Here is a 16814-nt window from a genome sequence, read left to right on the forward strand (position 1 = left end):
GATGGACAAAGTCCAAAATCCCAACATATCAGTAAGTTATATAGTAAGTCACGAACGAACAAGTAGTCTTTCGTTTCAGTGTGTCGTGTGTATGCTGTGAATATTGATACTTTTTTAAAATAACTATGTGGGGGCAAGCGGTAGCGTAGTTGGTTGAGGCACTATGCTACAAGCTGGAAGGTCGCGGGTTCAAGTCCCGATGAGGTCATTGGATTTTTTTAAATTGACCTAATCCTTCCAGCCGTACTATGGCCCCGGGGTCGACTCAACCTCTAACAGAAATGAGTACCAGGAATATTCTTGGGAGTAAACGGTGGCCGGCGCGTACGGCTGACAACCTTGCCGCCATCTATGGATCGATTGTCTGGAAAATGTTGGAACCTCAACATCTCACAACCCTATGGGCCTCCACGGCCTGTTACAGGTATAGCTTTACTTTTTTATGGGGTATGTGCGATGTAGTAAACATTTAACATGGAATATGACTTAGTTTACGAGGACAAGGTTTCTTTCCTTTCCAAAATAAGCACGTAGAAGCTGTCCATGTAGATTAGTTCATAAAACCATATCGAGAGCTCTTACCCGAAACCAGTATCATAGCGCAACCGAAGCGGTCATTTCATAGGTCCGTGTAGGTGGAGTATCTGCACCGCTGTTTGAATTCACGTGACCAAGAATGACAGAAGATATATCTGAGTAAATGTTATCAGTAACAGAATACAAGTAATACGATGTTTGTATTGTGTGTGCGTGTGTACCTGGCGCCATTAGTCACGTTGATAGCAGACCCTACAAGTAAACAAACAGGAATACGAGCATGTTAGATATGACTTGAAACTCCACTGGGAAATGCATTTTCGCAAGGTCTGTATAGAATGGAGTCTGCACTTATTTTAATTTGTCCGCCAAAGCTGTTAATGAACTTTTTCACTGGCATATGGTTTACATCATTATCACATATATTCATGTGATTGTTTAGAAGAGATAAACGGTGCCTCCATAATACACTATGCAGTTATGCCAATATAATTCTGTTTCTTCTCATAAGAACAGATCTGTCTCCTCATTTGTTAAGGTTAGGAGAATTATGTTTCAAATCGTAATTGTACTCGTATGTTAGCTGTTTATACTGTAGTGGTGTTGCCTGCAGTATCGCGCCACACATTGCATCGCCAAGACCCAGTGGTCTTTTCTCATCGTTGGATAAATCGTAGCATCATTAGCCAACTTTCTTTATTCTGAAATAATGACACTGGGCTTATGCGATCTCCGTGCTGTCTGTGTGTTTGTATATCCCCGCCTATCAACTGCTGAATGCCTTAATCAATCTTTATAAAACTTGGTATGTATATCATGGCAACTAAGCCCATCTCAACGGCTTACTTCATAAATCCCTCCCATCAGTCTGTGTCGTTATGTGCACCACTGTCATTGCTAGGCTACGGTTCGGTAAATGTCCCCCCTATCTTTTCTAGGCAACTGCTCGGTAAAAGACGTTACCGCTGCAACGAATACACACACAATAGAAAAATTGTTGTACGCGTGTTTTTCTATGCCGTCCGTATAGTACTGAGTACGTATAGTATTAAGGAAAGTAGATAATTAGTTCTTCCCCAAAACTTCTTGTTTTGATATTTAAAATTAAGTGAATCTTGTCAGCTGGGTGGGAAGGTTATGTATGAGCTGAGTGAATATTAGCTGACATCAGAGAGCAGATTTTCGAGGGCAGTCACGCCATCCTTGTGTTGAGTGTTGGAGGGAAATTGCGGATAATTTTCCTGTTTGTGGGAGATTGTGGGTGGAGTGCAGGCGGCCGTCACTGATGATGATGATGCTCTGTGGTCTGCATCACTGACGTCGAATTTGACAAAGGAATCACATAACACGCTCAGGTTTTTGATTTCGCGTATCAAGTAGCGGTGTGTATTCTTCCGTAGACAGGAGGGGAATGTGAAGCTGGGAAAGTTCCTAGTACCACCGTCCGGACCGGTCCGGACAGTCGTCGCTCGGGATTAACGTGGCCAGATCGTCTGTCATGGTAGGCCGATGCATATTACGCAACAACATCCTGTATACAACATGCGTTCCGGTCCGGCCCGTAATAAAAATGCGAAACTCATTGTATATGTATCAACTTTATGGTAAAAGGTAAAAAAAAAAATAAATAAATAAACTGTCCTTGTAACAGGCCGTGAAGGCCCATAGGGTTGTGAAACGTCGAGGCTCCCACATTATCTAGACCAAGCATGTCAAACTCAACTTGTACAGAGGGTCACCTCAGCCCTATAAATACGTAATAGCCCAGGGCCGCACTTCAAAATAGAAATATACATTAGATTTTGATACAAGGAAATTTAATTCTATTTATTATTTAGGAATAATTTAAATATAATTACCTATAGTCACATATCTTACAGTTTTAAAAAGCAAGAGAATGCCATTTTTGACAAGTATCAAACAGCTTTTCAATATGTAAAAAGAGAGATTAAACAAGAAATTATGTTAGAAATAGCAAAACATTGAATTTCCTGCAGCCTGCTAATTTATGTCTGCTTGAGACTTTCTGTCTTCTGGTCTGTTGGAAAACTGTCTTTACAAAAAATATTTCTACCAAAATTTTAATATTGATTTTAATATCAATTAGCTCTAAACGTTGAGGGGCCGCACTTTGTGGCTATGGGGGCCGCATGTTTGACACGGCTGATCTAGACAATCGGCTCACAGATGGCAGTAAGGTTGTCAGCCTTACGCACCCGCCTCCATTTACTCCCCATGAAGATTCCGGGTACTCATTTCTGTTAGAGACGACCCCAGGGCCATAGTGTGCCTGGAAGGATGAGTTCAATTGAAAGAAATCCGCTCCATTGCGACTCAAACACGCGACCTTCGGCTTGTAGCATAGTGCCTCAACCAACTACTCTACCGCGTGCCCCTGTCAACTTTATGTCGTGCAGATATATCTTCGGTCCAGTGAGTCTGCAGTTCACAATATTTTCTTGTAAAGGAATGGTAAAATAGCAATGGATTTTCCCATGACCGGTAACCTGTCTCAGAGTACAGTTACTGATCTACAGATGTAATTAATCGTTACACACGGGAATTAATGCCTTTCTGTGACACTAAAATAGAACTGTCGAATATTATCAGTTAAAAATTATGTGCAAAGCCATATGAAACTATTTTAGTTGCCAAAAATTTCCTACTAGAGAAAAAATAAAGGAAATTAACTTAGGTATAGTCATTTCGACTGTGCAGAAAATGCAATTAAGTCCTAATGTTCTGCACAAACTCTTTACTTGCTAAAAGGGAACAATATAAAGAGAAAAGGACTTAGTCGCTACTTGTAAAATAATATTTCTATGGTATTAATATGTAACAACGCTGACAGGGATTTGAGTACCAGCATACATCGAGTAGGCCGGTCACGGTAGCCGAGCGGTCTAAGGCATGTACTGTCTTCTCTCGCTTGGAAACCGGGATCGTGGGTTCGAATCGCACTCAGGGCATGGATGTTTAGTTTGTGTGTGTGCGTTTTTCTGTGTTTGTGTACAGGTAGAGGCCTTGCGACGAGCTGATCACCCGCCCAAGGAGTTCTACCGATTGTGTAAGATCTAGAAAACCCGAAGTGAACGGAGAAATTCATGGAGGTAGGCCTAGGCCCACTGGGGCTGTAGTGCCAAGGGGAAAAAAATACATCGAGTAGTGTAGGGTAGCTGTCCGCAAGCCACCCGCTGAATAAAACTGGGGCTTCGTTGCATAATTTGTCAATGAAATCATCATTTTAAACTCAATAGCATATCCATGGTTCTCGTGGAATGGGAGTAGGCCTTAAATTCCTATATCTGTGATACGCTATATACACTTACGGTATGAGATATTGTTAGCTAAATCATTTACTTTTGGAACACAACCCGCACACAGTTGTCGTAAATGACGTTAATAGTTTTTAGGACAGTTTTCATGAGTAAAAGAACAGCCTTATATGCTGACGATTGATGACAGTAAGTAATAAATCATCGGAGCTAGGTTGTGGAACTTTGTATGTGGATAGGTTAGAAACGTAGCTGCACAGTCTGTAAGTACATGAAATGTATTTTTTTTGTAGAGGACGATTTTTAATTTACCTTTATGCTTTTCAAAATGTATTTTTGAAAATAAAGGCTGCCCACACAAATGGAAAGAGTAGGACATAAAGAAGAACACTCAGCATTACAATCTTCTGGGTTGTGAAGCCGTGTAGTTTGGTAGAGACCTGCTAACTCCAGAAAGCAGTGACTGCGCCATAGCTCAAGCGGTTAATCGCTGGCTTCCCATCGCCGGGGCCTGGGTTCGATCCCGGGTCTGGTCAAGTGGGATTTATGGTGGACAAAGTGGCACTGGGGCAGGTTTTCTCCGAGTACTTCGGTTTCCCCTGGCAATCTTTATTCCACCAATTGCACCACAATCACCCTCAACTATCATCAGGGGCTGGTACAATAGGCCTGAAGTGGCCGTAGTACAAGGGACTTAGTCCCACCCAAATAGCAATAAAGAAAAACTCCAGAAAGCAACAAGCTCGAAGCGAGCATCAAGCTAAGCTTGATCGTCGGTCATGAAGATGGAGGCAGTACATTTCTCTGATACGTGAGTGAACCTCTGAACTACACGGCGTCACATCCCAGAAGATTGTACTCTTCATAGTCACCGGTGCAAGAACCTCAGACTCAACGTGGATGCAGAAGGTTTTCATATTGTAGATACAAATTTCAACGTGTAAACTGGTTCTGATTGGAGAGGCATATATTCCTATTGGTCAGGCTGAACTCAGCCCAAGCTGTGGAGACCAAATAGAAGGGCGTGGTAGTCACGGATTATAAACGTTATACGAGTATTTTAGTGGGGTTAAAGTTTGCATCTCTCTTACACTGTAAACTTCCATGTGCCGGATCAAATATGAAGACCCAAACCGTAAGGACCGGAGATGTGATGATGTGCTGCCTGGTTAGGGCTATCGCACACCTCGGACACCGGTGATAGATGAATATAAAGCAATGGTGGAGTGATGATTATCAGGGAAAATCCGAAGAAGCTCGGAGAAAACATTTCTCCAGTGCCACTGCGAATCTCACATGAAGTCACCCCGGATTTAAAAAAACAGAGGCTCAGGAGTGAAAAGTCAGTGTCTGACTGCTGGAGTCATACCACTGTCATTTTAATGAGATACGCAGATTATTATTATTATTATTATTATTATTATTATTATTATTATTCATTAATTATAAATTTAATTTTTCATAGAATTATCGTTAATTTATTGTTATTATATAAAATGCCTTATTTTGTTTGTTAGTTTTTTGAGCCCTTCTACGTACTCGTGCTAACTTTATAATTGGCCTCTGAGCTGTAAGTTTGCACGTAAATAAACATGAATTGAATTGAATTATTATTATTTCTAAATATATATACTTCACATTTTTCAGTTCTCAATAACAACTTAGATTTGTTTTAATTAAATTATTATTATTATTATTATTATTCCTACTACTTTGTTTGTTTGCTTGCTGCTTGGCATTAGTGTGTTTTTCCTCCAGTGCTTACCTTTAATTAGTCTTTGATTTTATGTTGTGTTTGTCCATAATGTAATTACTTGTATCTGCACTGTGCAGTGTCTGTAATTGGCCTTGCGGCTGTTGACTCGGCACATAAATAATAAAGAATGGAATTATTATTATTATTGTTATTAATTTTATGCTATCACTCCCAGTTAGCTTATCTTAGTATTTAGTTACTAATAGTATTAGCAACACTCGTAATAATTCATAAATATATGTATATATTCAAGTCTTCTTTAGATTTATGCTCACATATTTATTTGTCATATTTGTATTTTGTTTTAATTATTTTTCTGTACCTTATAGTATACTCGTGCTAACTTTGTAGTTGGCCACTGTGCTGTTAAGTTATTGCACGTAAATGAACATGAATTGAATTGAATTGAATTTTATTATTATTATTGCCAGAAATGTGATGTGTATTCTGATGAACACTTTTATGATTAAGAGTTATCTCTACCAAAAGAATTGGCTCGGCAAGAGTCACGGTTCGAAACCGGACAGGTTAATTCTTTCGAGGCCCTGTAGTTGCTTTAACAGTACTAGCGTTATGTCTGTCAACATATGTTGTTATTTTGTGACATAAGGTCAGAGTTGTGTCTCATTGTCCGTCGTAACAAAACGAATTTGTACAGTCGCTCATGTCTGCGTACAGGAGGCTCCTTCAACGGTTCAGCGTGCAGCTCCAGGTCCACAAGTCCATCTTCTGCCCATTCGCTGATACCGACCGTTAGCAGGTCGGTGGGACCTCATGACAAGCATCCATCAAGTACCAGGTAGTGTGTTGGAGCAGTTTTCATCTTCACGAGGTTGCTTTACGTGGGTCTTAGAATCGAAGTAAATAATAAAAATATGTGAGATTACCTTCTGTCCAAAAAATCACTTTGGATTAGAGCAAAAACAAATTGTTTCAACTACATTTTTAGAAGGCATGCTCGAGATTTAAAACCAAGAAGTTCTTGGAAGGACTAATCGCCTGCTTTTCTTTGATACAACACGGACCGCATAGAAAACGACGCCTCTGACAATTCTTCGTTACCGCGGGAGCGTCATTACCGAGCCGTTGCCTTGCAGGCATAGGGGGATACACTGATAGACCCAAAGACTACGCACTACGGACCGCACAGGAAACGACGCGTTCAACAATTGTCTGTGGTTTGTGTATTCTTTGTCGTGGCAACGTGTATACCGAGACGTTGCATAGCAACGGCAGGACGCATGTACTGATGGGAGGAATAAGAAGTACGCCTTTCAGATGGTCTCAGGTGTGACATGAATCATGATATGTATCTCAGATGATAGTCACCGATGTAAGAACTTCAAATGCAACATTGTGCGAAGCAGTTTAACCGAAGGCACGCTGAAGGTAGTCTTAAATGAGTTCTATCGCTGTTAGCAGAATAATGACATAAAGCAAGCTACCATGTTAATGGGGAGACGGTTGGTGCATGATGTTCGTCACAGGCTTCAGTCTCCCCCACAATCGCCGGACCTCAACCCAATAGAATATTTGTGGCACTTACTGTATGAGATGGCGAGAAAAACAAAAATGTCTATAAAAATACTCGAAAGAGAATTTGTCAGCAGTATGGACAAAAAATTTGTATCGAAACCGCCCAAAATTTGGTGACTTAAGTGTCAAAAAACTTTGAGCTGTAATGAAAGCTAAGAATATGAAGACTAAATACGCGTATTAATGCTGTTCCCCACATCAGAGGCTTCTCTCAGCTGTTTTATATAAAATAAAAGCGCAAGAATAGTAGGTATATGAAACCTGATACTCTGTTAAGACTGTTTAAAAATGAACTAGAAATTTGGAGCATAATATGAACAACGCAAAATCTCATTAAACAAGTACGCATTTTAAGATGCCTGTGGCTGTTTTGTTGCACTCTGAGGTCTATACGTTTATCTTAATTAAACGTGGAAAGTCGTCAGGTATTAGCTAATAAAAATGGTTTAAAGGGCGGAGGGAATCTTAAAAACGACACGGAATGCACTGGAAAATAAACGATAAGGTTAAATCTTTTGTAATAAAATGGCTGGGTGTCATTGTCATGTCTGGTCTTTGGTGTTAATTCATAATGTCCTTTCGTGGTCTCTGACCTATTCTACAGAAAGTGGCGGTTAAGTGGTTAACACTCCTGCTTCGTATTTTAGATGTCCCGGGTTCAGATCTTGGTCTGCAGATCATGTATACTGACAGGTTCTCGTGGTCCTCCTCAGTTCAAGAAAGACGTCGGGATATTACCTTGGACACCAAGTGGAAAGGATGTGGAATCATCCTTTCAGTTGAATGTTCATGGGCCATTCGACCTCACTGGGCTACTGACAGCATCGTCAAATAAACCACAACTAAATAAAACAAATGTATAATTTTAGCAGGGTACGAAGCAGCGCCCCATGTTCGAGCACTACCACCAGTCCTTCGTCCCCTCGCGGAAGTACGCAGCAGCGGGTGGTATCTGAGAAGAGCAGCATGCTAGGCGGCCTCAAATTCTTCTCCTACAAGGAGAAGAACAGTGGCAGTAGAGTCAAAGGAGGTAAGATTACTTTGATCTTTATGTCATTTACATTGCCTTGGTTATAGGGTGTCGCATATTAGGATGATTGTGAACTCTGGCTTGGAAGGGATGTGGAAAGAAGCGTTCTTATCCTATTTTTGGTATTCTCTCAGCATTTGCCTGTCTGGGTAAGAAAATCACGAAGAACCTCAGTAGGATATTCGATATTTGGACCGAGATTGGAATCCGAAACGTCACCAGTAAGAATCAGCAGAACTAGTGGCAACCACTGGACCATTGAATTAAAGTATACCTTTACATCAGCGTTCCAAATTGTTCCCGTAAGAAGCACCGTAATAGCTTATGATTTTTCTTGTCATCGATTTGTGTCTTTCAGAAGGTATTATATGGTCCAGATCGTCTTTGGGTCCATCCAGACTGTCCATTGAGTTCTGGAAGGGGGCTTTCTGCTGGAATAAAGCTCCCGAAGTGTGAAACTGACTTTCTCTTCAATCTGTGCTGATGTTAAGAGCCAAGAATCTACCTTCTTCACGCTATACATATTTTCATGGCGTTGTTCTAGTTCACACTGAAACTTTACTTTTACGATGATTTTGGAAATTGACGTAACTTCACATACATAATCGGCATTAAGTGGTATTCAGCCCAGTGTTTGGTGTTGTTTACTGTAACAGCACTACTCAAATGGATGGTAATTGTTTGTTGTGGATTCTGGTACAGCTGTTATGTGATTCATTTGGCACTCATTATAGTACAGTTTGGAACTAGCACCCATACTTCGTATTCGGGAGACCGCGGGTTCAAATCTTGGTCGAGAGATCAGCTATTCTGTGAAGATTGCCCTGGTATCCCACTGTCCCTCCGGGCAAATGATGGGGATAGTACCCCAAATTAGACAACGACCGTCTTTTTCCTACGCTCCTTCCATTTAAATATTCAGTGTCGAGTTTTCTGTCTTCTGGGATGTAATATCGTGTAGTCCGGCATCGCTACCAAAGTTTCGGAGGAACCTGCTGCCTCCATCTTCAGAGTAGATGGGTGTTTTAGTTACTAATTCCAACAGTCAGGACCATATTATCTGAGCTACAATAAGTAAACATCTAGACACTCTGCCGTTTTCTAAAAATGATTTTTGGCTGCATTAATGACCGTTTTGTTTCACATAAATTAAGATTACATGTTCAGGCTGCAGTCATAAATTTTCGTGAGACATAAATTCGCACCGTTTATTGGTTTTTCGTAAATGAAAAATGAATAAGGCAACACTGTAAATAGGTGGATTTCTTTGATGTGTATCTCAATGTTTTAGGAAATGCGAATGTGTCCAAAAGAACCTCCAGCTCAAGTGGATTCAGCTCTGCCCGATCAGAAAGGAGTGACTCTTCTGCCAGCTTGTGTAGTGATGCTAAGCCTTGTCCCAGGTACGTCAGGTCCTTTGATTTTTGTGGCTTTCATAAAGCATATACGCGAAGATTCCCTGGAACAATTCAGGGTCTTTCCTTTTAATGACTCATCTCCACACCATAGATCTGTAGGACTATATTTCTATCCAACTCGACCCTGTATTTCCTTGCTCTAGATCAAATGTTGGTTACCTGTATTTTAGTTTTCGCCGTTTGTTACTCCATACCATGTGGGGATACAGGTTTGAAACGAGACAAAACCCAAAGCCCCAATTCAGTGTATGTTCCTGATCTTTAATAAGTGTGCAACGTTTAACTGACTTCCGATATATACTCTTATGGTACTTATACTCTCCGAAGTACTGAAGACGAACTGTGGACAACGATAGTCAAAGACAGCTCATCTTCCTGGTAGATAAAATGGAGGGGGGAAGCCACCATCCGCCTTAGTAACCAGATGGTCAGCCTGTCCGTTCATGTACACTTCGCGCAAAAAGTAGTGGCATGTGATCACTCATGACAGTAGAATGCGAGGGGAAGCAGCAATGTGGTGGGGGTACTTTTCGCAGTTACCGGATGATTTGCTCTGCAAAAAGCCAGGCAGCAGACTGACCTGCCTCACCTCTCTGTACATCGTTCGGACAAGTGGGCTCATCTATATTTTGGCCCTACCCGGAAGAACGAATTGGTGTTTCTGAATGCATGCAATCACTCGCTGAGCGAGCTATACACCAGCTCCAAACCCCTCGTCGTAACTTTCGAACTAATGGCCGGTTTGCATGAGAGCTTATATGAACATCATGTCACTAGGGGCCACTCCATCTTCATACCTCTTAATTTCCCTACATAAGTAATACCAGTATTGCGGTCATGCATATTCTTCAGTGGTGAACGACACTACTGCATCTTGACCTAGGATTCCTAAATTTTGTGAGGTAGGCCAGATAGATTACCGAACATCGTACAGACCTTGATGAGATAATATTTTTTTTTGCGACAAGAAACAAGAACGTAGAGGCCGAGCAAAAGCTATAGTTGTGTACCAGCTAGGCGGTTGTAACTAAAGAATCATTAAAACCAGGCCTGTGAAATGTAGGATTTGAGGTTCTCACAGCGATAATTATGAAGTGTTATCCTCTGCGATATAACGCTGTGTAGATCGTTGAAAGTCAACCGACGTTTCGGAGGAACATGTCGCCTCCATCTTCAGGGTTGAAAAGGGCAGAAAGCAGGTGGAAAGCAGCTGCCTGCTTTCATGCTGCTTTCTTGGTCGCCTAATTCTTCGACTCTGAACATGGTTGACTTTCAACGGACTACACTGCATTATGTCCCGGAAGACTTAACTGTTCGTGAAAGTTTGTATGGCAAGACATAACGAAATTTCATTTCGGCTTCGAAGAGACTAATGTGTACGTTCAAGTATTAATTTTGGTATTTGTTCATTGATTTTTAAGCATTCTTCCCACGTACAAAATTAAATCCTGGCTGCAGTTGCAATACAGCATGAAAATTAATCACGTTTCAGGTTTCAGATTTCGTCTTTTTTTGCGTGCGAATACCCTTCCCACACGCAAATAACTACTGAAACAAGGGCTGTGATAACGTAACATATTTTGTAATTAACTATACGTAATTGTTTTGACGGACAAAATTCCTGGTTAATCAAGTAGTTCATTTAATTTCCGCCAGATATCGACAGTCGAGTTTTTGACATAGTCTCACACCAGGTTCCAACTTGTGGCACTTGCATGTGTTGGGATAGTTATAAATTATAATTAATAATGGTTAAGTTATACATTTTTATGCCTTGACAAAGATAAAGTGAGTTTAAATGTTTGTCTGTATATTTACATTTTCTTTTAACTGAGGTAGGGATATGTTGGCTGTACTGTTCACACTACTCCAGTGATTCATTGTCTGCTTTTCGCGAATGCGACCCAACCCTGATCATCTGTGATGCTTACGTCCTGTGCGTCAAGAACACGAATGTTTCTGCAGCGCGGTAATTGTAGAACTGAATTAGTAGGCATCTCCAGTATTTTAGAAAAGCGGATTGTTTTCTCATTGTATGGAAACGAAGTAAGTAGAGCCAGTAAAGTGCAGGATTTGCTTTCATAATGAGGGTTACAAGATAATAAACAGCGAACAAGAAGAGGACACAGTGCTGTCAAAGTCAAACGTTCCTGTCCAAGCAGTATGACATTTTTTTACATTTTGGTATAATGTTTACAGTATAATTGCCATTAAGTATCAGTTCTACAAATGTATTTATAAAGCGTGTATTGTTCTTTTCTTTCTAGTTCTGTATCTCAAGATGAGAGACTGGACACTAGCCCTTCACTTTCGATCAGACATCAAAGCAGTGATGATTCAAGTTCAAAGGGATTGTCACGTGGATTTAGGAACAAACTAGTGAAGGGTCCAAGTGTTGGTAGTTCTAAAGAGGTGATCCAGGTTTCACCAAAGAGTAAACCTAAGATCCAGAACAATAAATCATCACCGAAATTGGTGTGTAAAAGTGGAATTGGCAGTAGAGAATGTAAGGGGGTGATAGTGGATGAGCAGCACAAATTGAGGGATGACCCTGCTCAAGGATTAGTGCATGGTGATCCAAAAATGCATGGGAAGGAAACTGTGAATAATGACAGTTACAGGTATATGTGTGAACCAATAGGAAATCCAGAAAATATTGCTAGACAAGGAAAACTTTTGAGTACAAATGTGAAATCTGATCATGCAGTTTCAAAGATACGAGGCCAGTCATCAGTGAAAATTGGTGGTAGCTCTAGCAACAGCATGTCATTGAGGACTCCACCTGCTCCTGCTTGTGCAATTGGAGGACCTGGAAGCAGCATCCCTAAGCCCACTGCTGCTGTAAAAGGTACCAGCAAACCAGCCAAGGAAGAGCGGAACCAAGTGGCAAGTCCAGTGAAACAGTCAGTTATACACCGTGATGCTCTGCCACGCCAGAAGCAATTGGGAAGTTGGGACAGTGACATGGGGGGAGGTATCAGTGTGGCTCTTGTTTCTCCAATGCCTAGTGAGAACAGTTCTAGTATGAGTGAATCAACATACTCCACCTCAACTGGACAGTCCAACTCTAATTCTTCTGACAGCAGTGTTATCTACAGACCCAGCTCTGAGAGTGGCAGTGAATTGGGCAAACCCGTACCTAAGAAGATAGAGACAACCTTCGATAACTTGGATAAGGTAATGTACCATACCTCCCAGTGAGTCTTCTTTTGGAACAAGCTTATATTGTGGTGACCAGTTGAACCACTTTATAATTTATGATTCATTTACAATTACAGGAAAGCTCAATAAGTGAAGTGAGTAGATTACAGTCTGAGTGACCTGGGAACTGAGGTTCAATTTCTGGCAAGGACACAGATTTTTCTCTTCTCCACAGTGGCTGCACTGGCTCTGGGTCTTACTTATCCTCTTGCACAATGGATGCCAGGGATCTTTCTCCGGGCTGGGGCTGTGGCATAAAATTGATCACTCAGCTTTATTTAATGCCGAGGTTATGAATGCATGGAGCTATACCTCCATTCCCTCATATGTTGTTATGGCAGGGTGCTCAATTAAGTGCAAGGGCAAGTTTTATTTATAGTTACTAATCCTAGCACACCTATCATAACCTAATGAGGCCCTGTGACATGACCTGAAATTGGATTTTGATTTGTTTATTAGTGCAAAGAGAAATTGTTGTTCATCTTCAGAGATACCCATAATTAAATTCAACCTTTGTCTCTGAAATTATGTTTTGTCCTCATTATCATCGAAAGGTTACTAAGAGAAGGAATAGGCATGTACCAGAACTTAAAAAAACTACAAAATGTTCGCATCATCATGTTTGCCTTAACTGTTTAGTCAAAAGTACAAATAATCAAAACTTAATTTGTGAGTGTTACTGGCCCATGTAGAAACCGACCTGGATGCTGACTGTGCATCCTGTCTTTTATGTTTCTGTCCCTGGATGGTAAAAACCACCTTACTTGGCCTTAGCCCAGACATCCTATGGGTGAAGAATTCTGTCTTCTGGGATATAACACCACGTAGTATGGTGGAAGTGAACTCACATTTCAAAGGAACATACTGTGTCTATCTTCAGGGTTCTGCATGGAGCAGGTAGCAAGTAGAGTCTTAACATCAGTTGGCTTTCATCAGATTGCTGCATTGTATCCCAGAAGATGGAACTCATTATAGCCACTGTGAGAAGCCGAAATCCAGCATCCTGTGGCTGAATATCTGAAGCCTGGCCATGATTGAGTTTCTTTAGGGATGGGGAAAGAGCATTTTAAAATGTTAATAAGAAAAAGTTTTAAAATTAAAATATTCTCATTCATGGATGAACTATTTTGTTTAATTTCAATGAAGAAAATCTCATAAAATCAACATACATACATACATACATACATATACATTTGCGTTTCAGATTATTCACAAATGTGCACAGGCACAGAATATAAAACATGTCAACAAGCCAACAAGACATTGGAAACTTGTACATTCACAAACAAAATCACTAGTATATATAATCCATACTTGTCAAAAAAACACATAAAATTGTTAAAAGGAAATACAGATTGCAGCAAATACACATACAATAGTTAAAAAGCAATACAAATTGCAACAAGTACACATACAATAGTTAAAAAGCAATACAAATTGCAGCAAGAATACATAAGCACAGCCAAGGACATAGAGTTAAAATGAAGTGTACACTGTCAGACACCTCTTGACAGGTCTTGACAGAAAAGCAAGAATTCCTCAACAGTATAAGAAGGGTTTTGAAGCAATACATCCTTTAGTTTCTCAATAAACTGTTTTTTATCATGTACCAACTCAATTAAAAAATCAGGCAAACTATTAAAAACTTTTACACTCATACAATAGACCCCTTTTTGCCTCTTTGTTAGATGCCATTTAAGCCATGGCATAATTTTATTATTTGTAGTAATTTTTATCCCTTTGCTGTGTGTGGAATGTTTACTGGAATTATATTTTCATTTATACATGTGTTGTTTCTATAACAGACTGTTCTAATTATAGGCAATTTGTTCTTAAAAAATGTTTTGTAGGTTTCAGAAATTAGAAGAAATTTTTTACATCTACCAGCACCAATTCTTGGTTTATAAGAGAGTTATAACCAGGCTTGTGAATATTCTCATTTTTTGCACAGGATTTTCTAAAACTGTACTAAAATAATGGAATTGTTCTTTCATTAATGACAGTCTCATAAATGGATATTTGTGTTGACCAGTTTTGTATTATTTACTTCTGACCTGCCACAAAGTGAGGTACTTCATGAATTAAACAAATGTCAGATCATGAACCACTGTTGAAATAGAACATTGTTGTATTATAGAACAAGTCACGATTGTTTTGCAGTCATTCAAGAGACGGAGAGAAACTGATGCGTTTTATGAGTAGTGCTGTCATCTGGGATGTGATACTGTGTAGTCTGGTAGAAGTTCACCTTCATTTTGGAGCAATATACTGCCTCCATCTGCAGGGTCAGAGAGAAAGCCAAGCACATAATGAGCAAGAAACAAGCAGCGAAACCCATGTATGTTGAATTTCATATTTATGTGTAATGCCAATATATTATTATTTGTAGGTGATTACTGAGGAGGCTCCACACATTCAGTCTCGAGAAACATCATTTGGAGGTGGAGAAGAAGAAGCAACAATGAACGTTATGCCCATGCAACCATTACTTCGTGGCTACACACCATCTGGACCAAGTATACATATGTCCTGCATGGGTGAGTCATATATGTTATTTTACAATGAGCATGTGCAATTTAAAAAATGAGAAAGGTAATCAAAATTTTGATCAGAGAACTTGAAGGGAAGAGACTTCTTTGGAGATCTGTGCCTAGCTGAGAGGCTGATATTAAGATGAATCTGAAGGAAATAGACTGGATTCATCTTGATGGGGTCTGGTACTTGTAGGCATGATAATGAATATTCGTGTTCTATAAAGACGGAGAATTCTTGATTAGTTCAGTTGCTGTTAGTTTCTGAAGAATCGCACTGCTCCAAGGAATTAGTTGGTAAGTTAATTTAAACTTTTAGAATAGAGGAATGGTGTCTGCAGTTTTCCCCTAAATATTTGCAATTTTAGAAGGCTGTTCTGGGATTTGACATTAAGTGATGTTGATTAGGGCTCCAGAGATACAAGTTACATTTTATCAGAAATGTATCATTGTACAGTGATAGAACTTCTCTTTGTCATTGATCATGGATTGCATTTTTGTATCATTGAAAACTGTAGTACTTTCGAGACACTCTGTAGCTGCAGTTAGGATTAATCCTCTGTATACGTAATAGCACCAATAAGGAACAGACCATCAGCGGACTGACAGAATATTCTCAAATGGATTTTAACTGTTATGCACACATCACATGTTGTGGACTGCCACCATCATGCATCAGCCATTAAAATACATTTAAGTTTATTCCGTCTCTTTGTGGATGGTCCATCCCGTGTCAGGACATTGCATACAGTGTGAACTGACACTTCTCAGATCTTTATCAGGGCATTGTAGAAGGTGATTGACAACCTTCATATTGTAAATATCATTATACAGGGATATTGTCTGAGAACTTCCTAGATATCCCTCAGCAAGAGGGACACAGTGCTTTCTCATCATCTTGAACTGTGCTCGTTCCGACGTGTGGTATTACAAATAAAACTCAACCCAGATTGTAGCATATGCTGGAAATGCTCTCCATTTTTCCACAGGTATTCCTGGCACCTCTGCAAAAGTTTGCATTCACACATTGAAGTTCTTCTTAGGCCCAGAATAATCTTCCATTCACATATTTTCCTTCATTTCTCCAATTGTGTGAGGGTTTGATCTGTAAACATTATTCTTTATGGGTCTCACTGACTTCTCATTTGTTGAGGTCAGGGAAGTGAGCTGGTCACAGATGACTGCTGATAATTCTGTCTCTAAACAATTTACTCAACTTTCATGGCTACTTTAACTGCATGAGCAGCAGTGGAGATGTGTTGGAAGAATGCAGCTATGCTAGTGATGTTAGATTGTTGTCATTTTATTACTCCATCACAAGATTATCCCAGGACATTAAAATGTTTTGGTTTCTGATGCCATGTGTTTGTTGGACTTCTGCCAAACTACACAGCATTATCATCATGAGAACCATAGGTTCAGCCTGAAGTCAAATCAAGATTTCAGTACAGCTTATTTTAAGAATAGCTCAGGCAGAGTGTGTGCTTTCAGTAGTGTATATGAAAGTGATGGAAGAAAATGGTATTGTTA

The 16814-nt window shown here is 40.0% G+C and overlaps 1 protein-coding gene across 2 annotated transcripts in view; it reads left to right on the forward strand.

Annotated features, from left to right (window-relative positions):
- The window catches only part of LOC111875055 (neuron navigator 3), a 132192-nt gene that overhangs the window by 49429 nt on the left and 65949 nt on the right, over positions 1-16814 (forward strand). Inside the window, exons 7-11 of one of the 2 annotated variants that reach the window (XM_033755698.1) lie at positions 6247-6367; positions 7974-8134; positions 9426-9537; positions 11820-12729; positions 15143-15290. In XM_033755698.1, coding sequence (XP_033611589.1) covers positions 6247-6367; positions 7974-8134; positions 9426-9537; positions 11820-12729; positions 15143-15290 — 1452 coding nt within the window. Of the gene's footprint in view, positions 1-6246; positions 6368-7973; positions 8135-9425; positions 9538-11315; positions 11599-11819; positions 12730-15142; positions 15291-16814 lie in introns of those variants that run through there. The other variant, XM_023871094.2, reaches the window with a different exon arrangement.

This window comes from Cryptotermes secundus, unplaced genomic scaffold, assembly GCF_002891405.2.
Source record: "Cryptotermes secundus unplaced genomic scaffold, Csec_1.0 scaffold1491, whole genome shotgun sequence".
Classification (NCBI taxonomy): Eukaryota; Metazoa; Arthropoda; class Insecta; order Blattodea; family Kalotermitidae; genus Cryptotermes; species Cryptotermes secundus.